Source organism: Acanthaster planci, linkage group LG09 (assembly GCF_054643075.1).
Source record: "Acanthaster planci isolate LZ-2023a linkage group LG09, COTS_SCS, whole genome shotgun sequence".
Lineage (NCBI taxonomy): Eukaryota > Metazoa > Echinodermata > Asteroidea > Valvatida > Acanthasteridae > Acanthaster > Acanthaster planci.
The window spans coordinates 17,330,673-17,350,701 of record NC_141785.1 but is presented as its reverse complement, the minus strand read 5'-3'; the positions used below and the strand labels follow the sequence as shown (position 1 = coordinate 17,350,701).

General features: G+C 42.8%; 2 protein-coding genes across 4 annotated transcripts; both read left to right on the top strand.

The window, feature by feature from the left end:
• Positions 1–1,627: 1,627 nt before the first annotated feature.
• mul1 (mitochondrial E3 ubiquitin protein ligase 1) lies at positions 1,628–8,589 on the top strand. 2 transcript variants are annotated; one of them, XM_022234005.2, is made up of 4 exons: positions 1,628–1,770; positions 4,101–4,326; positions 4,698–4,906; positions 6,632–8,589. In XM_022234005.2, exons 2-4 carry the CDS (start codon positions 4,225–4,227, stop codon positions 7,353–7,355), a joined length of 1,035 nt encoding a protein of 344 aa, XP_022089697.2. In that variant the 5' UTR covers positions 1,628–1,770; positions 4,101–4,224; the 3' UTR covers positions 7,356–8,589. The 2 variants fall into 2 exon arrangements, with proteins under 2 accessions (XP_022089697.2, XP_022089696.2); XM_022234004.2 differs by having other exon boundaries at positions 1,654–1,846.
• Positions 8,590–12,948: 4,359 nt separating this feature from the next.
• LOC110978687 (serine/arginine-rich splicing factor 1-like) lies at positions 12,949–19,998 on the top strand. 2 transcript variants are annotated; one of them, XR_015426303.1, is made up of 5 exons: positions 12,949–13,503; positions 15,359–15,519; positions 16,719–16,891; positions 17,160–17,456; positions 18,941–19,998. XR_015426303.1 is itself a non-coding variant. In XM_022233883.2 (4 exons), the coding sequence occupies exons 1-4, from the start codon at positions 13,328–13,330 to the stop codon at positions 17,364–17,366; spliced, it is 717 nt and encodes a 238-aa protein (XP_022089575.1). In that variant the 5' UTR covers positions 12,950–13,327; the 3' UTR covers positions 17,367–19,998. The 2 variants fall into 2 exon arrangements, 1 of the variants encoding a protein (XP_022089575.1); XM_022233883.2 differs by having other exon boundaries at positions 12,950–13,503; positions 17,160–19,998.
• Positions 19,999–20,029: the final 31 nt, after the last annotated feature.

The following is a 20,029-nucleotide window of genomic DNA, read 5'->3' as shown; positions in this document are numbered from 1 at the left end:
TAGGAACAAAGACTGGAAAATCGGTTTCTGGACGGATGTCCGTTTTCAAATGATTTTGTACCATCCTAGATTTCAAAAAAGTGTGATTTTCTCTTAAGGAATGTGTAGGGGGTACCCCTGGGCACACTTAATTAGCGCCCCGAATGATTCGGCCCACAGGCTGTCTCAGCCCAATTGATTTCAGGAGTCAGCGCACCCGAATAGGAACAAAGACGGGGAAAATCGCTTTCTGGGCTGATGTCCGTTTTCAAACGATTTTGTACCATCCTAGATTTCAAAAACGTTTATTCGGCACACAGGCTGTCTCAGCTAATTTGTATCAACAGTTTCAATATATTTTGTTCTTTCTCTGTTTAAATTCAATGGGGCTGTGCATTTTGGTATGTGAGTAGGAAGACAATAGCTGTCCAGTCTCCTCCAATGCAACGACTGCCGATTGGTAATGTCTGTCAACACGTAATTCGCCCGCCATCCTGTTCTGCTCTGTGGTGGGAAACACTAACCTAATGGGCCAGCCTTGTTGACATGCGTTACCTATCTTTTATCGTGGCCTCGGAGGAGACCGCTGTTGCTTTGTAAGTCATGACAAATGAAACTTCAAATTTCATGAAACTCACCTATACACTTTCGAATCCTTCCCCCTTGGTACCCCCAACAGTGCATGAAAACTTAAAGTAATCAATTTTTCTGTCCATGTTGTTGCCCCCCTTTATTATATACATATTAAAACACATTAGCCACAGGCCCTGTTAATGTTGCTGAAAAACATGCGTTGCCCGGTTAAAAATTATTCATTGCAGCAAGCTCGTTGTAATAATTAAAACAGTTTGACAAAATAATCATAACTGATCATTCTTAGAAGTTTGCTCGAAAGAGTACAAAATCGTTTGAAAACGGATATCAGCACAGAAAGCGATTTTCCCCGTCTTTGTTCCTAATCGGGTGCCCTGACTCCTGAAATCAATTGGGCTGAGACAGTCTGTGGGCCGAATCATTCGGGGCGCTAATTAAGTGTGCCCAGGGGTACCCCCTACACATTCCTTAAGAGAAAATCACACTTTTTTGAAATCTAGGATGGTACAAAATCGTTTGAAAACGGACATCAGCCCAGAAAGCGATTTTCCCCGTCTTTGTTCCTAATCGGGTGTGCTGACTCCTGAAATCAAGAGCGATTTCGATTTTTGCTTTTTCGTATTTCACACTTTCTAAATAAGTTCCGACACTCTTTTGTATTTATGCCATTAAATTCCATGCTTCTTCCGAAATCACGGAGTTCATATGCCTACAATTTCCTTAATAGAAGAGAAATTGACAGTATACAAATTGAAAACCCGTTCGCGAAGGCATTATTTTGGGGCTATCATTGTCTGTACTAGCGCCCTCATCCATTTTGCATGAAGGCTTTGTGTTTTTTCGTACACATTCCGTCTGTGTTTCCTGCTGGTGAAAAAGAGTCTTTGTTGTTCACGTTGTTTCATAGCTAAGATACATTTCAGCGAACGATTTTTTTTAAACATTTCTTTTTTTTTCTGTAATTTGTTTGTGGAAGTTTATGTGCTCTTTCTGCTATGCCATGATCGGCCTCCGTAGCATTTCTAGCCGGTTACGTGAAGGGTTGCTTGCAGCCGTAAAAATAGCGTCCAGCCGAAAATCAGGCTGGCTGAAAATCCGGCCCGAATTTCGTGCCAATTTCAGCCTGGTACACAAGTTTTACTTGCATGAATGTTCGTGCCAGAAGTTGGGACGGAACTTTGCGTGATGATGTAACTGGTGAGAATTGTTACGGAAGGTCCAGAAGTCGATCAATTGGCATACCGAAAGCAGAAGTGAACTATTGTTACTTCATGTATGTGCATTGGTTGCAAATGTTTTCGTTCGTGACCTTCCCTTCATGTGTTTCAAGTACAAATGACTTTCTACCGGAATGACTAGGACCTGCCAGCCCAGGTTGGACGTTGTCTTCATTTAAACTAGACTGACGTCCAGGGTATAAAAGTCCTCCGACAATGCGAAATTTTTTCAACAGTTTTTCTCTCATTTTTACCAGGCGAAGCGCGAAGACACCTCACATTTTGCAAACTCTACACTTTCCGTCAGGTCCGTCACGATTCGTGAACGATCTACACGTACGTTCGTCTTTACAGTACGAATTTGCACATGCATGAAATGACCTCCAAGCTCGGCCCACATTCTAGTGTCAGTTATGTTGTCTAGAGCCAGGTCTAGGTCTTCGCTCCTTTGGAAATGCGTGGAGATGTGCAGACAACAGTCCCAGGCGTTGCTTTGGAAGCCAATTTCGAACATGGCCTTATCTTCGACTTCTCATGACCACAGCTCTTCCACGCATGCGTAAGGAGCTGTCAGTTACTATGCATTTCGCACATGTGCAAATACGTGTACCTGTGAGAAAAACCATTGAAAAGAATTTTGCATTGTAGGAGGACTTTTATACCCTGGACGTTAGTTGCAATGCAATGTAGACAACGTCCAACCAGGGCTAATAAAGGCCCTACCATGCCTACAGGCTTATTGCAAATACTGCATGGGGGATTTTCCACAGTGGTAGAAAGGCATTGTGGGAAGAAAAACGGAGCAAAAAGTGGATCATGTTTGGTGCCGATTTTTTGGTCAAATTAAATTAATTAGGCCTACAAAAGTAATAAAAGCCTACCCAGTCTGAGTAACTAGGACTTTGCAAATCACTTCTTTTGAAATTTGGACTGTAGATGCTGCTGATATCCAAACATTAAAGAGGTCATCCATCGTAGTTACTTGGACATTTGTCATGCTTGTAGGATAATGTCGGACTACTTCCAGAACTGTAATGTAAGGTTTATACATAACTGACAGAATGTGGCAGAGCTATAGTGCAGTGAAGACCATTTAGCGCATGCACAAATGCGTACTGCCGGCACTAGAGGAACGTAGATTGTATACGAATCACAACGGAAAGCATGGGGTTACTCTAACTTTCCCTCAAAATATGCCTTCTGCGGGCATATACATGTATAGCAATTTCAAAACAGCATTTATGGAATTTGGTACAAGGTACATTGTACTTTTGAACAACATTTGAGCTGCCTCTGCCTGGTAAAAAGGTGAAAAAAAGGTAGAAAAAAGTTCAATTTGGCAGGAAGACTTTATACCCTGGACATTAGTAGCAATGCAATGTAGACAACGTCTATTGGGCTAATGACTGACATGACTGACCGACACGATCTACGAGCTGATAAGTGTGGCCTGGAGACTCACCTTGCTGTATCCTTGACCGGAATGAGTTCCATATATGGACAACACTTCTTTTCCCTTTTAAATGTTATAACAGCCCTCAGAAAGTGTAACGTCCTAAAAAGTGAAATTTAGCTTGGAGAAGTCCAAAGCATCTGCTTAGAAAACTTTTAGAAGAAAACCTCATTCACTGGTTTATCCAAAGTGTTACAACTGAGTTTGGGCATATTAACCCCTCCTCCTCGGGGTTTAGTTTTTTCTGGGACACCCTGTATGGTCTGAAATGTTGGGCTGAAAATGTAGTAATGTATTCAAATGTCAATTTATGCATTGGCCGGGATCCGTTGTCATTAACTTTAAATATGTTCAATGCATTCCTTACTAGAATTGATCCACAAAATATATTTTGGCTAAACTCAAAAAAGAGGTACTTTCTGGGTAACTTGGTCTAGTCTGTCAAACTTGTGAACTGAGTATACCAAAATTGAAAATGAGTCCTATTCCATATACATGTAAACAAACAGCAGGGGCTCTGACCATTTTTTTGGGGGGGGGGGTTGTTAAATTGTGCATGTGCCAATCCTGTGTGAAATGCCTGGCTTCACTTCCAAACAGTCTTCCACGACCTTGAATTGGAAAGAAGAAGTGATCTGCGGATGGTATGTAGATCAACGGGTCATATCGCAAGATTGACCAATTGTACACAACACATCCTTGAATTTGAACAAGAAAAAGCCCGCAAACTCGGCCACTTGTGCTCTATCTCCTAATCTCCCAGCGTGGTACCACTGCCATGTCTGCAGGGTAGAGAAAAACCTTTGAAATGAAGTTTCTCAAATAGCGTTTAAAGTTCCCCCTTGTTTCCATTGCAGGTGAAGAGCACAACCCAGTCAGGTACTAGAATCAAAGTCCTCTGGAAGTACATCAACCTGCATCGTCAGGGCTACCTGCCACGTTCTCTCAGCCAGCCTCCATTGCTGAGCGCTCTCCCCCAACATGGAGAAACTAGAGGTGGTGGTAATGGCGGGGACGGCAGCCCTCACTGGCATCATTGCTTACTACTGGAGGAAGGAGGCTCAATTCCTCCAACAAATCAAGGTGAAGCCTTTCAGTTTTAACTGGGCAAGGGGTTACTTTGGGGGAAATGTATGGAGGTAACTTCATTTGGAAATACTATAGGAACCTCGAAGTTGAGTTCACACGTTGATAAGTCAAATGGCAAGTTGATCATTAGTTATATCAAAAATCACAGAATGGGAATTGACAAGAATGCCTTTGTCACAGTTTTCATGGTTAGCTCATGGCTTCAGACTTTTGATGGACTTTTGTGTGACTTTTGAAGACTTGACAATAACACTTGAGTAGTACACATCCGCAGATGCTCAGTTTGAGTGAACTAAATTTGAAGCCTAGTAATACAGAATACTTTTGCCGTTACTGTTGGGTCTGTCTTTTATATTTCCACACAGGATGCCCCTCATTTGAACCTCGACCCTAATTTGAAAGCCCTTGTCAGCGAGGCACCGGACAGCAGCATCCCATATGCCGTCATTGAGGGGAGCGTGGAGGCCATCGGCAAGCCGCTGAAGAGCGAGCATGCCACAGGGATCCTGGGTGTCCTACAGTCTCTGATCTGCAGGGAACATAAGACGTACTGGAGCGGCAGCACTCGCTTGTGGTGAGTTTCCAATTGGGGGTAATGTTTCACTCACTGGACTCACAATTGACCTAAAACCGGGTCAGTTTCTCTTTTGTGTCAGCGATTCTTGTGCCCCCACAAATTCCCAGTGCCCCCAGGTATCCCCGCCCCCCCCCAAAAAAATAAATGGATGAGTGGATATTGAACAAGGCCAACAAAAACTTGCCCCCAAAAACCACACCACTGAAAGCTGGTGCCCCCCCCCCCATAAGATGCTGGTGCCATCTTTGTGCCGCCCCCACTAGTAAAATCCTACCTACGCCTCTACATTGGACTAGTAAAATCCTCCCTACGCCTCTACATTGGACATCATACAGTGACCAGTATGACCAAGATGCATGGTTGTTTTTTCCTATGGTATTGCTTTCTAAACTCCAACTGGGACTGTCGGGGAGGTTCATTGCAGCAGTTTTGAGTTCTTACAACGGTTTTGCTAAAGAATTCACGCACATGAATGAGTTCAAGCACAGAAAAGGGATGATTGTAGGAGTTGCCTGATATTCCGTATTTGGGAAGTTCAGATTGGTTTTGGGTCGGATTTGGTTTGTATCTGTACCATTTTGGGTTGGTTTGGCCCATTCAGCGCGACGTGATGCCCAATTTTAATGGGGAGTCTGTGGCTCTTAACCAAGGGCCTATTTCCAAGGAGCTGCCAAGGCTGGGTATGGATTCTTTGACTGGTGCTTAAAATCACACACTGGTCTGTTATAAGTGGCTCCAGCTACTTCCCTTGGTTTGTGTGTCGTTTCAAGCCATAGCCGGGTAATTTGGACGAAGCTCAAGCGCAGAAGTTTCCTAAGCGTAGAAGATATATGCTTAGCAGAAGTAGGATACCAGCCAAAGTGCTGTGTATTGGGTATTTCACAAAAGAAGGAAGGCCTGACATTTCAATCCTGGCAGAATCTTTCCCATAGGCCAAATATTTAATTCTTTGGACTGGTTCCCAGCTGGCTTTCCCACGACACATAAATTTGCTGAGGAGAGTTTTCAGCATTGGGCAATTAATTTTGGATTTTTGCCCTGCCCGACGTGTATTTTAACACTGTATGCTCAGTGTATGCCCCCGAAGGCTTGTGAAGAAAACCACAAGCATACTCGGGTCGGACCTGAACCCACAACCTCCTGTTTACTGGTGCAGATGGTCGTGGGTTCGAGTCCCACCCACGATTTGGACCATGTAATTGACCATTTGAATCAGGTCCTGGGGCATGGTCACACCAGTGGTTATCAAAGCTAACTCACTTTTCAGTAAGGAGAGAACCATTTACTTGAAAACAGTTGTACAAGAAGAAGGCCGCAACAGTTACAGCCAAGGACAAATTATATTTGACGGTGATATGACCATGATAAAGTCCAACTAGGTCATCTGAGAGTGACTGTGGCACATTTGCATTGTTAAAAGGTATTCAAGTAATAGTCAAGCCTCAAATTCTATTCTGCGCCAGGACTTGCTCTTGGCTCCTCTGTGGATTCAGGCCCAATTTTTAATTATTTTGACAGATTCAGTATCGAAGAGCCTTTTATTTGCAAGTTTTTTTATTTTACGAGAGAGCGTGGGTTTTGAGGTCCTGTTTGTGTTGTGTTTCTAGGGCAGTGTCAAATGGCCAGTGACTTAGGATAACTTGTTTGTCGATTCCAATATTGACAAAATCCAGCATGTAGATTTGTTCACATGTAACCCATTTTGCATTTGCCGTCTTGCAGGCATGACACCACACGATTGATCAGGAACATCAGCCGCTCTGTTCCATTTGTGATCAAAGACAATAATACCGCCGTCCGGGTCGACGACCCTCTGTCAGCCAGTGGGCTGGATGTGCCCATCATCTACGACTCCTTTGAGCCATCGTCCACATCCCTCGGCGAACACCTCGTCAGCTGGGCCAGTGGTGAGAAAACCAAAGGTTTTCAGACCGTGGAGAGAATGTTGTCTGAGGGGACGGTGCTGACCGGCATAGGTATGCTGTCAACGTCCACTGGTAGCCTGGTCCTCAGTCCCCCTACGAGTGCCAACAGGCCCTACATCCTGAGCGACTCCGGTTTCTCAGGGATCATCCGAGATTTCCAGTCCAAGTTGAACCAGCTTAAGTACTTTCTGTACATCAGTGGGTCCATCACAACCCTCCTCGTGGCACTGTGGCTCTTCAAGCAGTACCGCAAGTACGCTGAGAGGAGGGAACACGAGATGCAGGTGGAGAGGGTCTTGCAGAATCGGGTGGAGGACGGCGCAGAGGGAACGAACATTGACCGAGCGGCCGGTGGCCAGGACAACGCCTGCACGATATGCCTGACCAACCCCAGGGACGTGGTGCTGCTGGACTGTGGCCACATCTCCACGTGCGCGCGATGCACCCGGATGCTACAGCCACCGCACTGTCCTATATGCAGGCAGCGCATTAAGCGTGTGGTGCCTCTATTTCACTCCTGACACTGACTGAGAAACTGACACCACAGGTCCAATTCTGACTGAAACATGCCTGACAATTGGCCATCACTCTGATGTTTCAGAAACCAAGAATTGTGACCACTTAGTACAAAGATGACTGATCTAATTCCTGCAAACAATTTTCTCAGCAGAAAATATTACGTAGCAAATTTATAAAATCAAACACCAAGATACCGTATCAACCAAAAGCCATTATACATAGTTGTCATTTTGTCTCGTACACTGATGTTCATTATAACCCATTAGAACCTGCACTACATGGTTTCACATTATATTACTAACTGGTGAGTCCAGGAGAGCTTAGAGTGTTGGACAGTAGAGTGATTCACCCTATGTTGGCTGGAAACCCTACCAGATTCATCTGTCTTCATCAGAGATCCAACAGGTCCACAAGCCCCAAGGCAAAAGAGCTGCTGGAGACTGTAGTTGCCGTCTACCACGAGAACCAACAGTGGCTCTGCCTAATGGGACTAGGGCAGATTCAGAACAATATGGGGGGGGGGCTTGTGTTGAAGGGCTAAAAATAGGGAAATTTTTTATGTAACCTTCTATGGCCTTTCTTGGGAATGGAGCTATATTTGGGGGCTTCTTACATATGCTTTTGGAAGAGAAGCCAAGTAGATCGAAAATGCCTCGTTATTTAAAAATATGGCTCTGTGGGGGGCATGACCCCTCCCCCCCCAGTCCACCCTTGCAGTAGAATCAGTTTCCATTACTTCAACATAGGCAGGTTAGTTGGCTACGGTTAATTGTCCAGTGCAGTAGAAAAGTGCACCAGACTTTCATACCTGCTGCTCCTTGCTGGTCTGACAGGTTTAGGGTACGCGTAAGTGTTCAGCAAGAACTTTCCATGCTGAAGACTTATATATGTGTTTGCCCTTTGTTTGCAGCCCCTTGAAATGTTCCATCAAGATCTTCTCATCTTCTGTTGCGGAAGCTGAAGATCCTGTGTCCGATTAACTTCAATACGAGTATTTCTAAATTGGAGCCCTAACCACTTCCTGTGAACAAGATTTCACCAAATGACAATCATGAATTGTTAAGGGAATCTGCAGTAACAGTGTGAAATAAATCTGACAAACTAAATGGAGGTAAAAACAGTGGTCGCATGCATCGTTAAGAGTTTACTAAGTATTTCTTGCATTGGAATAATTTTTATGGTGACTGTCATTTTGTGAAAGAGGGCTGGAAATTAAAAGATTGTTTTGATCCAAAACCCAGTGTTGGGAAACCGGGGATTGTCTTATTGCCTTGTGTGCTGAACAAAGTGTAGGTAATTTTTGAATAAATTTTTCAATGAGGCCTTTTTATGTCATATTTTACCTTAGATTGTTGGTCGGTTGGAATGAGCCTTTGATAAGGTTGTTACATCCAGAAAATTCTTGCAGTTGTGAAATCTCAAGCGGGCTTTTCAATATTTTTCCATCTTTTTGCTATAAATCCAGGTTACCAAATTCCCAAAGTACAACGGACAAGTTGTGCCCAATTTTCTAGAGAAATTTGCAGGAGACATGTTAGATTTGTGGAGATTTCTTCAGAGGACTCAGTAAGGTGTTTAATTGGAGTGGCCTATTGTGTGTTACATCTTCAACTGAACCTCGGAGACGAGTCCAAAATCGAGGGAATTGTGTCAGAGGAGATTATAAATGATGGTGAACCACCACAAGGACAGTAGAGTGCTAGGAAACAAACAGGGGATGATATGACGGGCAACAACGGCATTTCCAGTATTCAGGTTCTTCACTTGATGGTCTGATCCTCGACTTGACTTTCTGCCAGCAGTGCCCAACCTGTGAAAGCTGGTAGACCCTGTTGATGTCCTGACCAGCCGAGACTAGGCCTACAAATTTCCTGAATGATTGATGTGGCCTCAGTTAAATACATGTTTAAAAATTAACCTCAGTTTCTTGAGGAGGTAACTTAGCAAGAAAAAAAAATACCCTTAAATTTTAATATATGATTTCCTTTCAACTCAAAATTTCATAGAGGCTTATTTTTGTAAAGAGAAACTGAGAAGTCTACCCGAAGGGCATGTCCCCCCAACGGCAGATGTCTCCCCCCCCCCCCATTTCAAATTTTGATGTTTAAATCTTGAAGTTTGTTTTCAATGTCCAACCTTACCCCCCCCCCAGAAAAATGTAGGCATCGCCCACCCAGAACTTTCACTCCAGTCACTAGCCCAATTTGGGTTGCACCATAGCGATCGATCGGTTCTCAGCCACTTATCCGAAAGCCCACGAGATTGAGTGATTGCAGTGCCGACTCGCCTGCGACTTGCTTGGTGAGTGGTTGCAGGCATGGTTTTAAGGCCCACCCAAAGCTCATACGAATGCTTTCGCGAGTTCTCGGGTCAACATAGATGTTTTGTATACCATATGTTGCTGTAAGGGCAAAAACTTTAATTAAATATCGCTCTAAATTAAAGCGGATTTTGAAGAATTTTCAGGATTTCCCAAAGAACAAAATATTTGCAATATCACTGAAACGGGAAAGCAATTTCAAAAAGCCATAAATATACCATTCTGATGTACGATTCTGCACGAATTTGACACACATTACAGACGTACATCTTGCACTACTTCAAGTACGCACCCATAGAAAACAGTGCAAAATCGGACCGAAATGCGCCGAATGTTGACTCGACTCTCGGGAAGAGGTTAGCCTCCGTTGTTTTTTTTTCGCTGGAAATTCAAGATTTTTACGGAAGCGTATATAGGACATTCCTGAAAAAAAGAATTGGGCCTGCTATCTCGCCCGGGCGGATCAGTATTTCGCCCGGGCGGATTACTTATTTTACCCAGGCGAAATAATGATCCACCCGGGGAGTGGCGTAGATTTGTGTGTCAGAATGTGGGATGGTTTCCGGGGGGGTGACTCGACATTTTTGCGCGCCATTGTGTCGAAGATGCAAAGTGACTCATGAAGTGCGTTCTCACTCCTGCATTTTAATAGCAAAGGCAGAGATATTCTCCTAATTAATCACCTTTCCCCCGCAGATTAAGTAAATGGGAATGTCAATAGAACTGATTGGAAATTACCCTTATGAATCTATCAAACATTTTAGCCATAAAACCTGAACAAAAGCGCATCAGTTCTCTACTCTGATCGGGCCCGGGATTAGAGTCTTGCCATTCCCTGAAAAAGTTACAGATTTTTTATTTGATTATGAAAAGAGCTTTTTCCTTGCACATAATTTTCTTTTTAGAGAAATGGAGCGAGTTTAACTTAGGCTAGTTTATGACATTATATCACAGACACTTTTATCTGCAGGAGGGAGGCAGTTTCGTTAAATAAAGCTAATTGTTTATAAGGATATAAAGCACCTTAACTTGATAGTACCTATATTTAAATGGACTGGAATTGACGACATTACTAAATTTATATGAATCAAATTTCTGGACTTTCAGGATCTTTTTTAATACTTATGGTAATTTTAATGCAGTAATTGGTAACTTAAATGGCAATTAAATGTAAATTTGTGCTTTTGTTTTTTGTTCGTTTGTAATGAACTTGTTTAGTTTGTGGAGTTCCCAGGAAAATAAACATGTTTGGGGCTATCCCGGATTGAATCAACCCACTTTGTTTAATGTTTAGGGTTTCCTTCTACGTGTATGCATCGATTTCTTCTGATTAAAATCAGCATTATTTTGGGCGTCCATGACAGAACGAAACTATGACTTGGATATCAAGTCTTTGACGCATCGGAACAAGCTACGTATATATTGTTTAGGAATCAGCCTTTTGTTTCTCCTAAAAAGGGGAACTTAATCGTGATAGGCAGAAAGTTTCAAATCGAGACTGACTTGGCATCGTAACGCATGGGTAAATGTGCGTCGCAAGGGGGGGAGGGCACTTGCCTTCCCCAAAGAATAATGTAAAATAATAATAACAAAATACAAAAGATATGACAACAAATAGATTAAAGGGAATAAAAAGCCCTAGCTTTAAAAATCAAAGCTATTTTTCCTGTTTTCTCCTTTGTTCTTGTCCCTTTCCCCCTTTTTAGCCGTTTTCCTCGATAATTTACAGTGGGAGGAGCAACTGCACCCCTCTGACGTTCATGATCGGTTCGGAGTTTAGTGCTATGTACCCTCCTGGAAACCAAACCCCTTTTCCACTCTTAGATAAAGTGCAGTGGCGTATTCAGTGTCCAAGCGGGGAAGGGACACGGAAAAGATTCACCCCCCCAAAAAACACATTTTATAACGATGTTTAAAGCCATTCCTTTTCCTTGTAATTTTTAAAAGGAATTCATGCGAACATTAGTTCAGAAGTATGGAGGACCACTTACATCCAATGGGCGGGTTCCACCCCCCCCCCCGAACTCGGCCATCCCATACGCAGGTTGAATGAAACTCTGCATGCATGTAAAGACAATCATACTCAATACAAAATAATCAATAGATCAGTACATTCTCAGTTCAGTTGAAGATGTTGCTATGGCCATTTGAAGTTAGGGGCCACGCGCTTGCCAGCGTGTCCTAGCAACGTGTGTGCGTACTAAGTGTAGGTTTTTGGCTGCTTCGCGAGAACAGCAGGTCCGATTCTCAACTGAAAAATGACTCTAATGAGTTAGTCAAAAAAAGTCTTGAAGACCGTGACCCAAAGCGTGAAAAATGCAGTGTGAGGCTAGAGAGAAAAATGTGGAGTGGGCGGAAACCGGCCATACTTTTGGGACTGGGGACAGACCAAAAAAAAAGAAATTGCGATTTGTAGAAAAAAATTATTTCGCCCTTTCCACCAGCCCGAATCTGTGGCTCCCCCCCCCCGAAAAGCAACCTCTGGCCACACTTCATGAGAAACGTTGCAATTGAATTGATTTTGAATGAAAAAAGTACTCACAAATCTTTTGTATTTCTTTTTACGAAAACGTGGGGATGATCCATCCCCTGCAAAGAGTAAGCGATTATCATACACCAAGTCTCCTGGGATACTAATTAGCTCCGGGCGAAATAGTAATCCGCCCGGGCGAAAGAGTAATCCGCCAGGGCGAAATAGTAATCCGCCCGGGCGAAAGAGTAATCCCGGTTCACCTTCGGGCTGGGGCCCTCCCACCTATCCTACACCCCCGTGTCTCTTCACAAGGTTAGATTAGAGGGCAGAAATTTTTTTCAGTCATGTCCTATATACCCTTCTGTACGCTTCCGTACTACGTTAAAACATGGTTAAAAACACATCCAAGACAAATATGAGGGCGAACTGTTAAATGACATGAAGACTTGTGACATGAACTCTAGTATTTGTGTCCAGGAAAATTTGTCAAAAGGGGTCGTTAGTTTCTTTTACACATAACCTAACTTACATGATTGATTTCAAACATTCTGGAGTCTGTTGCAAAACTTTTAAACGCGGAAAAACAATACAAGTGACCCCTGGCTGTTCATCAATATCGAGCATATCCGCAAAATGTTCACTGGAAGCGCGCGTAGAAATATCTGCGTTGACCGATTTCGGGGGCCCTGACGATACTGTACTGCATGTACACTGTACATGTACATGGCATGCGCGTACGTACTTACTGTGGGCACGCGTGATCGTAGCCGCGGCGCACGCGTAATACATGTATTTCGAACCCTAGCCGTAGCCACACTTGTTCGGACACAGCTTGACCCTTCACAGAAATCGATATAATTTTAGTCTGGTTCTCGGGCGTCTGTTTTCATAGAGATACTGTAAATACGTATGCGGCAAATATCAGACTTCAACACCGACGCGGAAAATTCACGTGGCTTCCACACTACACTCGAAGCTCAGTGAAGTTAACTGCGTTCTTGTGAAAGTTGCCCGGCGAGTTTGCACGTTAATCTTGTAGATTTGTTCTCATTATTCAAGTCAAGTGTTGCTTTGGACAGTGAAAATCTGTTCTAGACGTAATTTAGGAGTGAACTATCACTGTTAGTTGTCGAAACATCCTGTTTATCAGAGTATATATTGCATACCCTACCGAACCGAGAATGTCGTACGGCCGCCAGTCATCAGACTGTCGGATTTACGTCGGCAATTTGCCATCAAACATCAGGGAGAAGGAGGTGGAAGATTTATTTTTTAAGTATGGCAGGATATCTAACATTGACCTGAAGAACAGGTCCCCTGGACCGGCGTTTGCCTTCATTGAATTTGAGGACAGAAGGTGAGGATGTGGACATTTGGAAGTTGTTAGTTTTAATCATCTTCAAGCCAGAACTCAACCATCTTGTTTACATCTGTTTCCTCGTTTAATGATGGTCTAATCTCCCTGAATATGTTCGTAATGGCATCATCTTACAGCCCTTCTCAAGTTTTCCTATGTTGCTGAAAAAGAGTGTTTTTTATTCAGATTAATCAACTGTAGCATATCGCCCATACATATGGGGCCAGCTCGTAAGTCCAACGCCTCATAAGTCCAAAAAAGGCATTTCATTTAAAAAAAGTCCATAAGTCTGACGCCTCATAAGTCTGACGCCTCATAAGTCCGACGCCTCATAGGTCTGCAAAAAAAGCAAGTAAAATCCATATTTCGATGTGCAACACAAGCTTTAAAAAAGAGTGCGAAAAAGAGCGCCAAACCATCATCCTTTTACGACTGGACCGATCACATTTTCTTCAAGTATGTTCCCGAAAACCGCAGTACCGATCGTGGTGATTTTGTGGTTTCCATCACTCTCTCGTGGTGACATTAGAAAAACATTTTGCTGCATCGTGGCCTGTTTGACCTGTGACATCAACCCAGATAGTGCACCCTCTTTTTTATTCAATATTCATGAGCCCCTCCACGGAATGGCAACGCTCAGCAATTTTTCTCTTCAGAACAATTTTTCTCAAAAGAAAATCCGTCATTCTGTGCGGTATTAGCGATAACGCTTCTGTTTCGTGTTCAACAAGCACCTGAACATGAAAACTAGGCTATGGTTATGTTAGTCGTAACCGAGTTAGCATGGTTAACATGGTTTATTTGTTGATAAACTTATTCTTATAGGTTTCCGCTAAGCAGCCATGAGTGTGAGCCGTATAGCTAATATTGCAAAAGTGATGGTGATTTTGCACAATAGTCATTAGTAGAAAGGCATCATGGGAAGGAAGAAGTGGCAAACATTGTTCTTTTTCCCTTCCCACAATGCCTTTCCACAGTTGTGCAAAATCAGGCATGCGGTATTAGCAATAAGGCTTATGACAGCAATAGTTAGCTTTGCTGCCACTTTGAGACATCAAATTGTATAATTGTAGTTTCTTTCCATTCACCTTGGTCGTGTTGGTAAAAACTGAATCAAAGAAAAGTTGCTTTGGGCATGTTGGAGGTCATTATTTTATAAACTCAAGAAATGCGCGGTGGTGAGATACAGAAATCTTTCCATGTCATGCATGTAGCATGTTCAGATTGCATAGATCACACTGACATGACTGATCATGCCAAGCAACATCAAAATGTGGCTGATTTTCCAATACACTGTGAATGCAGATAACTCTCGATATAGGCCCTAAAGAACGCGGTAATAACAAAACAACGAATAGATTTTGAGAACCCCAATTTCTTGAATTCTTGTGTTTTCTCTGCTTTTCTACTCATTATATAACAGTTCTGGTTACAGAGTAGGCTTTAACTGTTTCCCGCCCCACATGTCCCTTCAACTATGTTGTAATGACATTGACTGTGTAGCCTACTCCTACACGCCCTTGAATTTTTGGATTTGTTGTACCCTTAGAACTGTGGGATTTGTCATCCGCCACGTTCCCACGAACGTGGGCGTAGCAGACAACAAACTGCCCAGTTCTGGGGTGTAACAATCCAAAAAGTGGTATTCTAGAGGTTTGTGGATTGCATTAATCAATCAAGAAATCACAAACAAAGTTGGGAAAAATTTCTAGGCCTACGTTGGCAATTCCACAAGCATGCACGGTGACTTGGATTGCGCTCTCCAATATGTGTGCACAGCGGACAAGTTGGCTTCTGAGCTGATGTTGGGGGAACTCTCTTGTCTTTTTTATAATATCCCTATTTTACATTGCAGAGATGCTGAAGACGCAATCTACTACCGAAATGGATGCGATTTCGACAACTGCAGACTACGGGTTGAACGCCCTCGCGGTGATGGGCCCCGAGGAGGCTACAGTGGGGGGAGGAGGGGTGGTCCCCCACCCAGGAGATCTGACTACCGATGTATCATATCAGGTGCTTCAACACTCGCATTCGCCAACTCGAATTCATCTTAAGTACATGTATATGTAGCTGTTACGCCCCAGCTAAGGTGTCTGTTCCAACTAAGGTGTCTGTTCCAACTAAGGTGTCTGTTCCAACTAAGGTGTCAGTCCCAACTATAGTGTCTGTCCTAACTATAGTGTCTGCCCCAACTATAGTTTGGACAGTTACAACTACATGTACATGTATTACAGTGTTACAGTTGGCCTGCCCCAACTATGTTCGGCAAATTTCTATTAAAAAACTTCTCAACCATTTCCTAGTTTTATGCAGCTCTTACCTGAAATAATTCATCCAAAATATGCACATCTGGCATGATTTGTGTAAAACTTGTGTCTGCAAGCACTAATTGTTTATGTGAACAAAATGATTACAGCACATGCTGTGGCACACACACTGGCACCCTATGCTGGAGTTGGGCCAGCCCAACTATCGTTGGGATGTAACATAGCCTCCAAGTCAGCGTGCAGCAAAATCTGAACGCGGCCCCTCAAGGTACATACATGTACAAAAAGTGGTGTAACGGGGGTGGAAATACTGAGGGCTCATCTTGAGCACACCCGTTTTGAAAGCAATGTAAGTGTGACCTGTCCATTTTGAAATTTCAAATTGAGGGCACCGAGGTTGGAAAGGAGAGGTATAGATAAAGTGCTGGGGGTGGCTGTACCCCTCCCGCAGTAGTGTAGGCTTGGTCATATGAAGAGTGTTTGATTACTTGCCTTTTGTTACCCATACTGTCGACTTGGGTATACATGTACATTACCAATCTGCAAGTAATCTCAGTTTTCTCTCATGAGCTGAACTCGAAATAATACATTTGGGGGGGGGGGGATTGTAGGCAAAGAAGTTCATAGAGGCTAAAAGGAATGCATTTTGTGGCTTCGTGTCTCGAATCGTACTCGGCTGTAAATAGTTTTGGTAACCTCTCCATTTTCTGATGTAGGATAAAAGTGTCACTTAGAAATAACAAGTCTGCTGTCCATATGGAGTGCCGGTGGCTTTCATTCCAGCAAAAGCTTTTCATGTTGACAGTGTGATGGATACATACATGATTAGGGACTCTGCATGATTCAGGAAAGTGATTTGAATGACTTGTAAGGCATCCCTTTGATTCAGAGCGACACTCCCACCTGTTTACAAGTTTGATTTGATTTGATTTTTTGTTTCCCCAGGACTGCCTTCTACTGGTAGTTGGCAAGACTTGAAGGACCACATGCGCGAGGCTGGTGATGTCTGTTACGCAGATGTATACCGAGATGGCACTGGTGTAGTGGAGTTTGTCAGGGAAGAGGACATGCGATTTGCCTGCAAGTCGCTTGATGACACCAAGTTTCATTCACATGAGGTAGTTTCAGTTAAGAGGAAGCTAGATCGTTGAATGCTTTAGTGTGGCAGATGGCTTTACCATCTTCCTGCAGATTGTGGAGACATTTGCTCAAATACAAATCGCGACATGTTGGCCGTGTTTTTGCCAACTATACACCTGAAAAATTACCTCTTTGTGGCAACGTCTTGGTTGAGCACTGTATTGTAAATTGCCCATATTGGACTATTGCCAGCAAATTTGTAGTGAGAATTAACTGTATTTTGTTTTTTTCATTTCATTCGTGCAGGGTGACACATCTTACATTCGTGTGAAAACTGACTACAAAGGTGGACGCAGCCGATCCCGAAGTCGGTCTCCGAGGCGCTACAGCCCCAGGCGAAGCCCAAGACGTTCCTCCTACAGTCCCAAGCGTTCCCGGCGCTCCTACTCCAGGTCCAGGTCCCGCAGCCGATCCAGGGGCCGCGACAGCCGCAGCCGTTCCCATTCTCGTTAAAAGTCTGTCCTAACAACATGGGCGATCGAACGTAGTGACCCAAACAAGGAAGTACGGATGCCAATTTCAAAAAGGACATGGGAGACCAAGGTTGGTTTACACCACAAAATCCCCCCAAACCCCAGAACAGGTGTTCAAATCAGAGTCAATCTATAACAGGTCATTCAGAAGTACATGCCGGTATCTGTTTCATATTCCTTCTGTCTACAACTACAGACGTGGACTCCAGCCTACCTTTCACTTCACAAGACAAAATTAGAGCATGCCTTATTAAGTCCTCATTATGCAAGTGAAGGCCCTCGTCTTTTCAGGTTGAGACTTTAACCGTAACCCCCCCCCCTCCGGCTCTTGCATTAGGGGTATACTGAACCCAACAAACTTCAACAGACACATGTACTTGTATATGCAGGTCACTGTACCAAACCTGATAAACTCCAACAAAATGACTCTGTTGGGAGTTTGAGTGATACGGTATGGATGGGTCTATGCAGTATAGGATGACTTGCACTAACCAGTAAACAAACCTGAGAAAATCAAGCCTAGTTGAACACTTGGTACAGCAAGCCAAACACTGCTCACAGTGATCCCTGTGTGTTCCAACTTACACAAAATCTAACACCAAGTCCAACAAATTCAACAAGAAGTTAAACGGGTCTAGTACCAAACCTGCCAATACCTAGCTGTTGGAGTTTGATGGATACTGGGTGGTTGAGGTTAATGGCCTAAAAGGCTGTAACACATGATCATTTTTTTGTTAATATAACGTAGATACTTTTTAAAGAAGTCCAGTATGGCTAAAGCTTGTGATTTTGGCATTCGTTGAGCTTGAAATCTATGTTTATGCACCAATTAATGTTTGCTTACAATTCTGCTATTAAAAATTTACACTTCCCCTTTGATAATTGTAGAAGCTGTGTTTTGTTTGAATATGTATTCAGGAATTGAATTTGCATTGGAAGTACAAGACTACGTTTACATTAGGCATAGACTAGCATAAGCAATTTGTAATTTTTTATAAAACAAATGAGAGTTTCTTTTCTAATTAAAAATAGGACAGTTAAGACAATCAACTCATGACCCAAATTTGGCCTCTTTGTAAGATAATTTTTTCCAGGAGAGCAGGCGCGGTTCTAGAACATGTGACCTCACCTTTTAACTTTCACAGCAACTTTTGCATTTTTGCAATTTTTTCGGGAAGGGGGGCTGAACAGAAGTTTGGGGGCCAAAGCCCCCTGTAGATCCGTGCCTGCAAGAGAGATCAAATTCATCTTGTCCCACCTGTGTGGACATCCATGTCCTCAAACCATTTCTGGCTCATTTCTCAGGATATTGTAACAGAAGATTTGTCCATTCAGTTCACCTATTAGCTTTGATGTCTTATGTCCACACAGTCAAGTCACACACTCATATTGTGCTTCATCTTGGTTGTGATTGGTTGAAACACTCCTGGCATTTTTTATTCAAGCAATGGGCAATCACATGTACAACATTCACAACATTTTAGACGGCCTCAAAAAGATCTCCTCTCAGGACCTGTGTTTTCACAACCTTTTGTATTTTTTCAATGTCCTCAGTGCCGTAAGGATGGACATTCGGAATTCTGGATTCCTTAGGATAAGCACTGGAATCGAGGAGTCAAAGGAAGGATTTTTTAGAACAGATTTTGGTTGTCGTGGCTGGATCAGGAAAAGAGGGCACTGAGTTTGGAGCAGCCACTTTTTTGGGCAAACAAAGGACTGCCACTAGGAACAGGCTTTTGAACCAATGCCAAGTTTGGGACAAATCACGGACGGACTTGATGGTACTGGTAGTCTGGTATGATTGAAAAAATATTGCATTCTGTAGCATGTTTGAGTTATTTCTGAGGCAGATTTTTCCTACCAGTGATACACACCATTTGTGGAAAGCATATTTGATCCTTCAATATTTGGCCATTTTATGATGAATCACCAATCCAAGGACGTAAAAAGAAAAAAAATCAAATGTAAATTTGTCTCAGCTTCATTAGGTAGTGATTCAAACATGTACTCCAGATATTGATGTAATATTTTGTACTTTATAATCATTGGTATTTTTTTAATTCTGTGGGGTTGAACACGTTTATACATTTTTATCACATAGCATGATGTTTGTCCTGTTACTTGAGCGTGCTTTAGTTATGGATTAGTAGTTTGATGTGACATTTTTAATTTGTGAAAACTGTTTACTGAGTTAATAATTAAATAAGTGTTTTTTCAAAGTGGTATCTTTTTTTTGGAAAAGTAAATGCATTTTTGACATTTTTGTTTGCCTAGAAACCCATGTCTGTCAGTTGTGTTCTTTTTACGTTTTCATTATTTTCTGAAAGGAAGATAACATTAATTTTCTAGCTCATGTAAATCATGTCCTCTTTTTGCATCTTGCTAAGTACTGTCAGAAGGTGATAACCGTGCTTATTTGTGTTGAAACCGGGACTTTCACTTGGTGGGGTTCATGTAGAGGATCTGCATGTAGTCTTTTGCAGGATATCTCTAACCGTATTTTGAAACTTTTGTTTTTCAATTTTGAAGGTCAGATCATTGTTGGATAAAGAAGGATTGTGAGTGAAGAGAGGACGCACCTTGACATAAAAATTAGGAATTTGAATGGAAAACCTGGAAATCACAAGGCAGTCAGTCTTTACA

Coding starts and splice junctions, on each gene's coding strand:
- mul1 (XM_022234005.2), top strand. CDS start 4,225: ATGGAGAAACTAGAGGTGGTGGTAATGGCGGGGACGGCAGCCCTCACT. Junction 4,327..4,697: donor AATTCCTCCAACAAATCAAG/GTGAAGCCTTTC, acceptor ATTTCCACACAG/GATGCCCCTCATTTGAACCT. Junction 4,907..6,631: donor AGCGGCAGCACTCGCTTGTG/GTGAGTTTCCAA, acceptor GCCGTCTTGCAG/GCATGACACCACACGATTGA.
- LOC110978687 (XM_022233883.2), top strand. CDS start 13,328: ATGTCGTACGGCCGCCAGTCATCAGACTGTCGGATTTACGTCGGCAAT. Junction 13,504..15,358: donor ATTGAATTTGAGGACAGAAG/GTGAGGATGTGG, acceptor TTTACATTGCAG/AGATGCTGAAGACGCAATCT. Junction 15,520..16,718: donor CTACCGATGTATCATATCAG/GTGCTTCAACAC, acceptor TTGTTTCCCCAG/GACTGCCTTCTACTGGTAGT.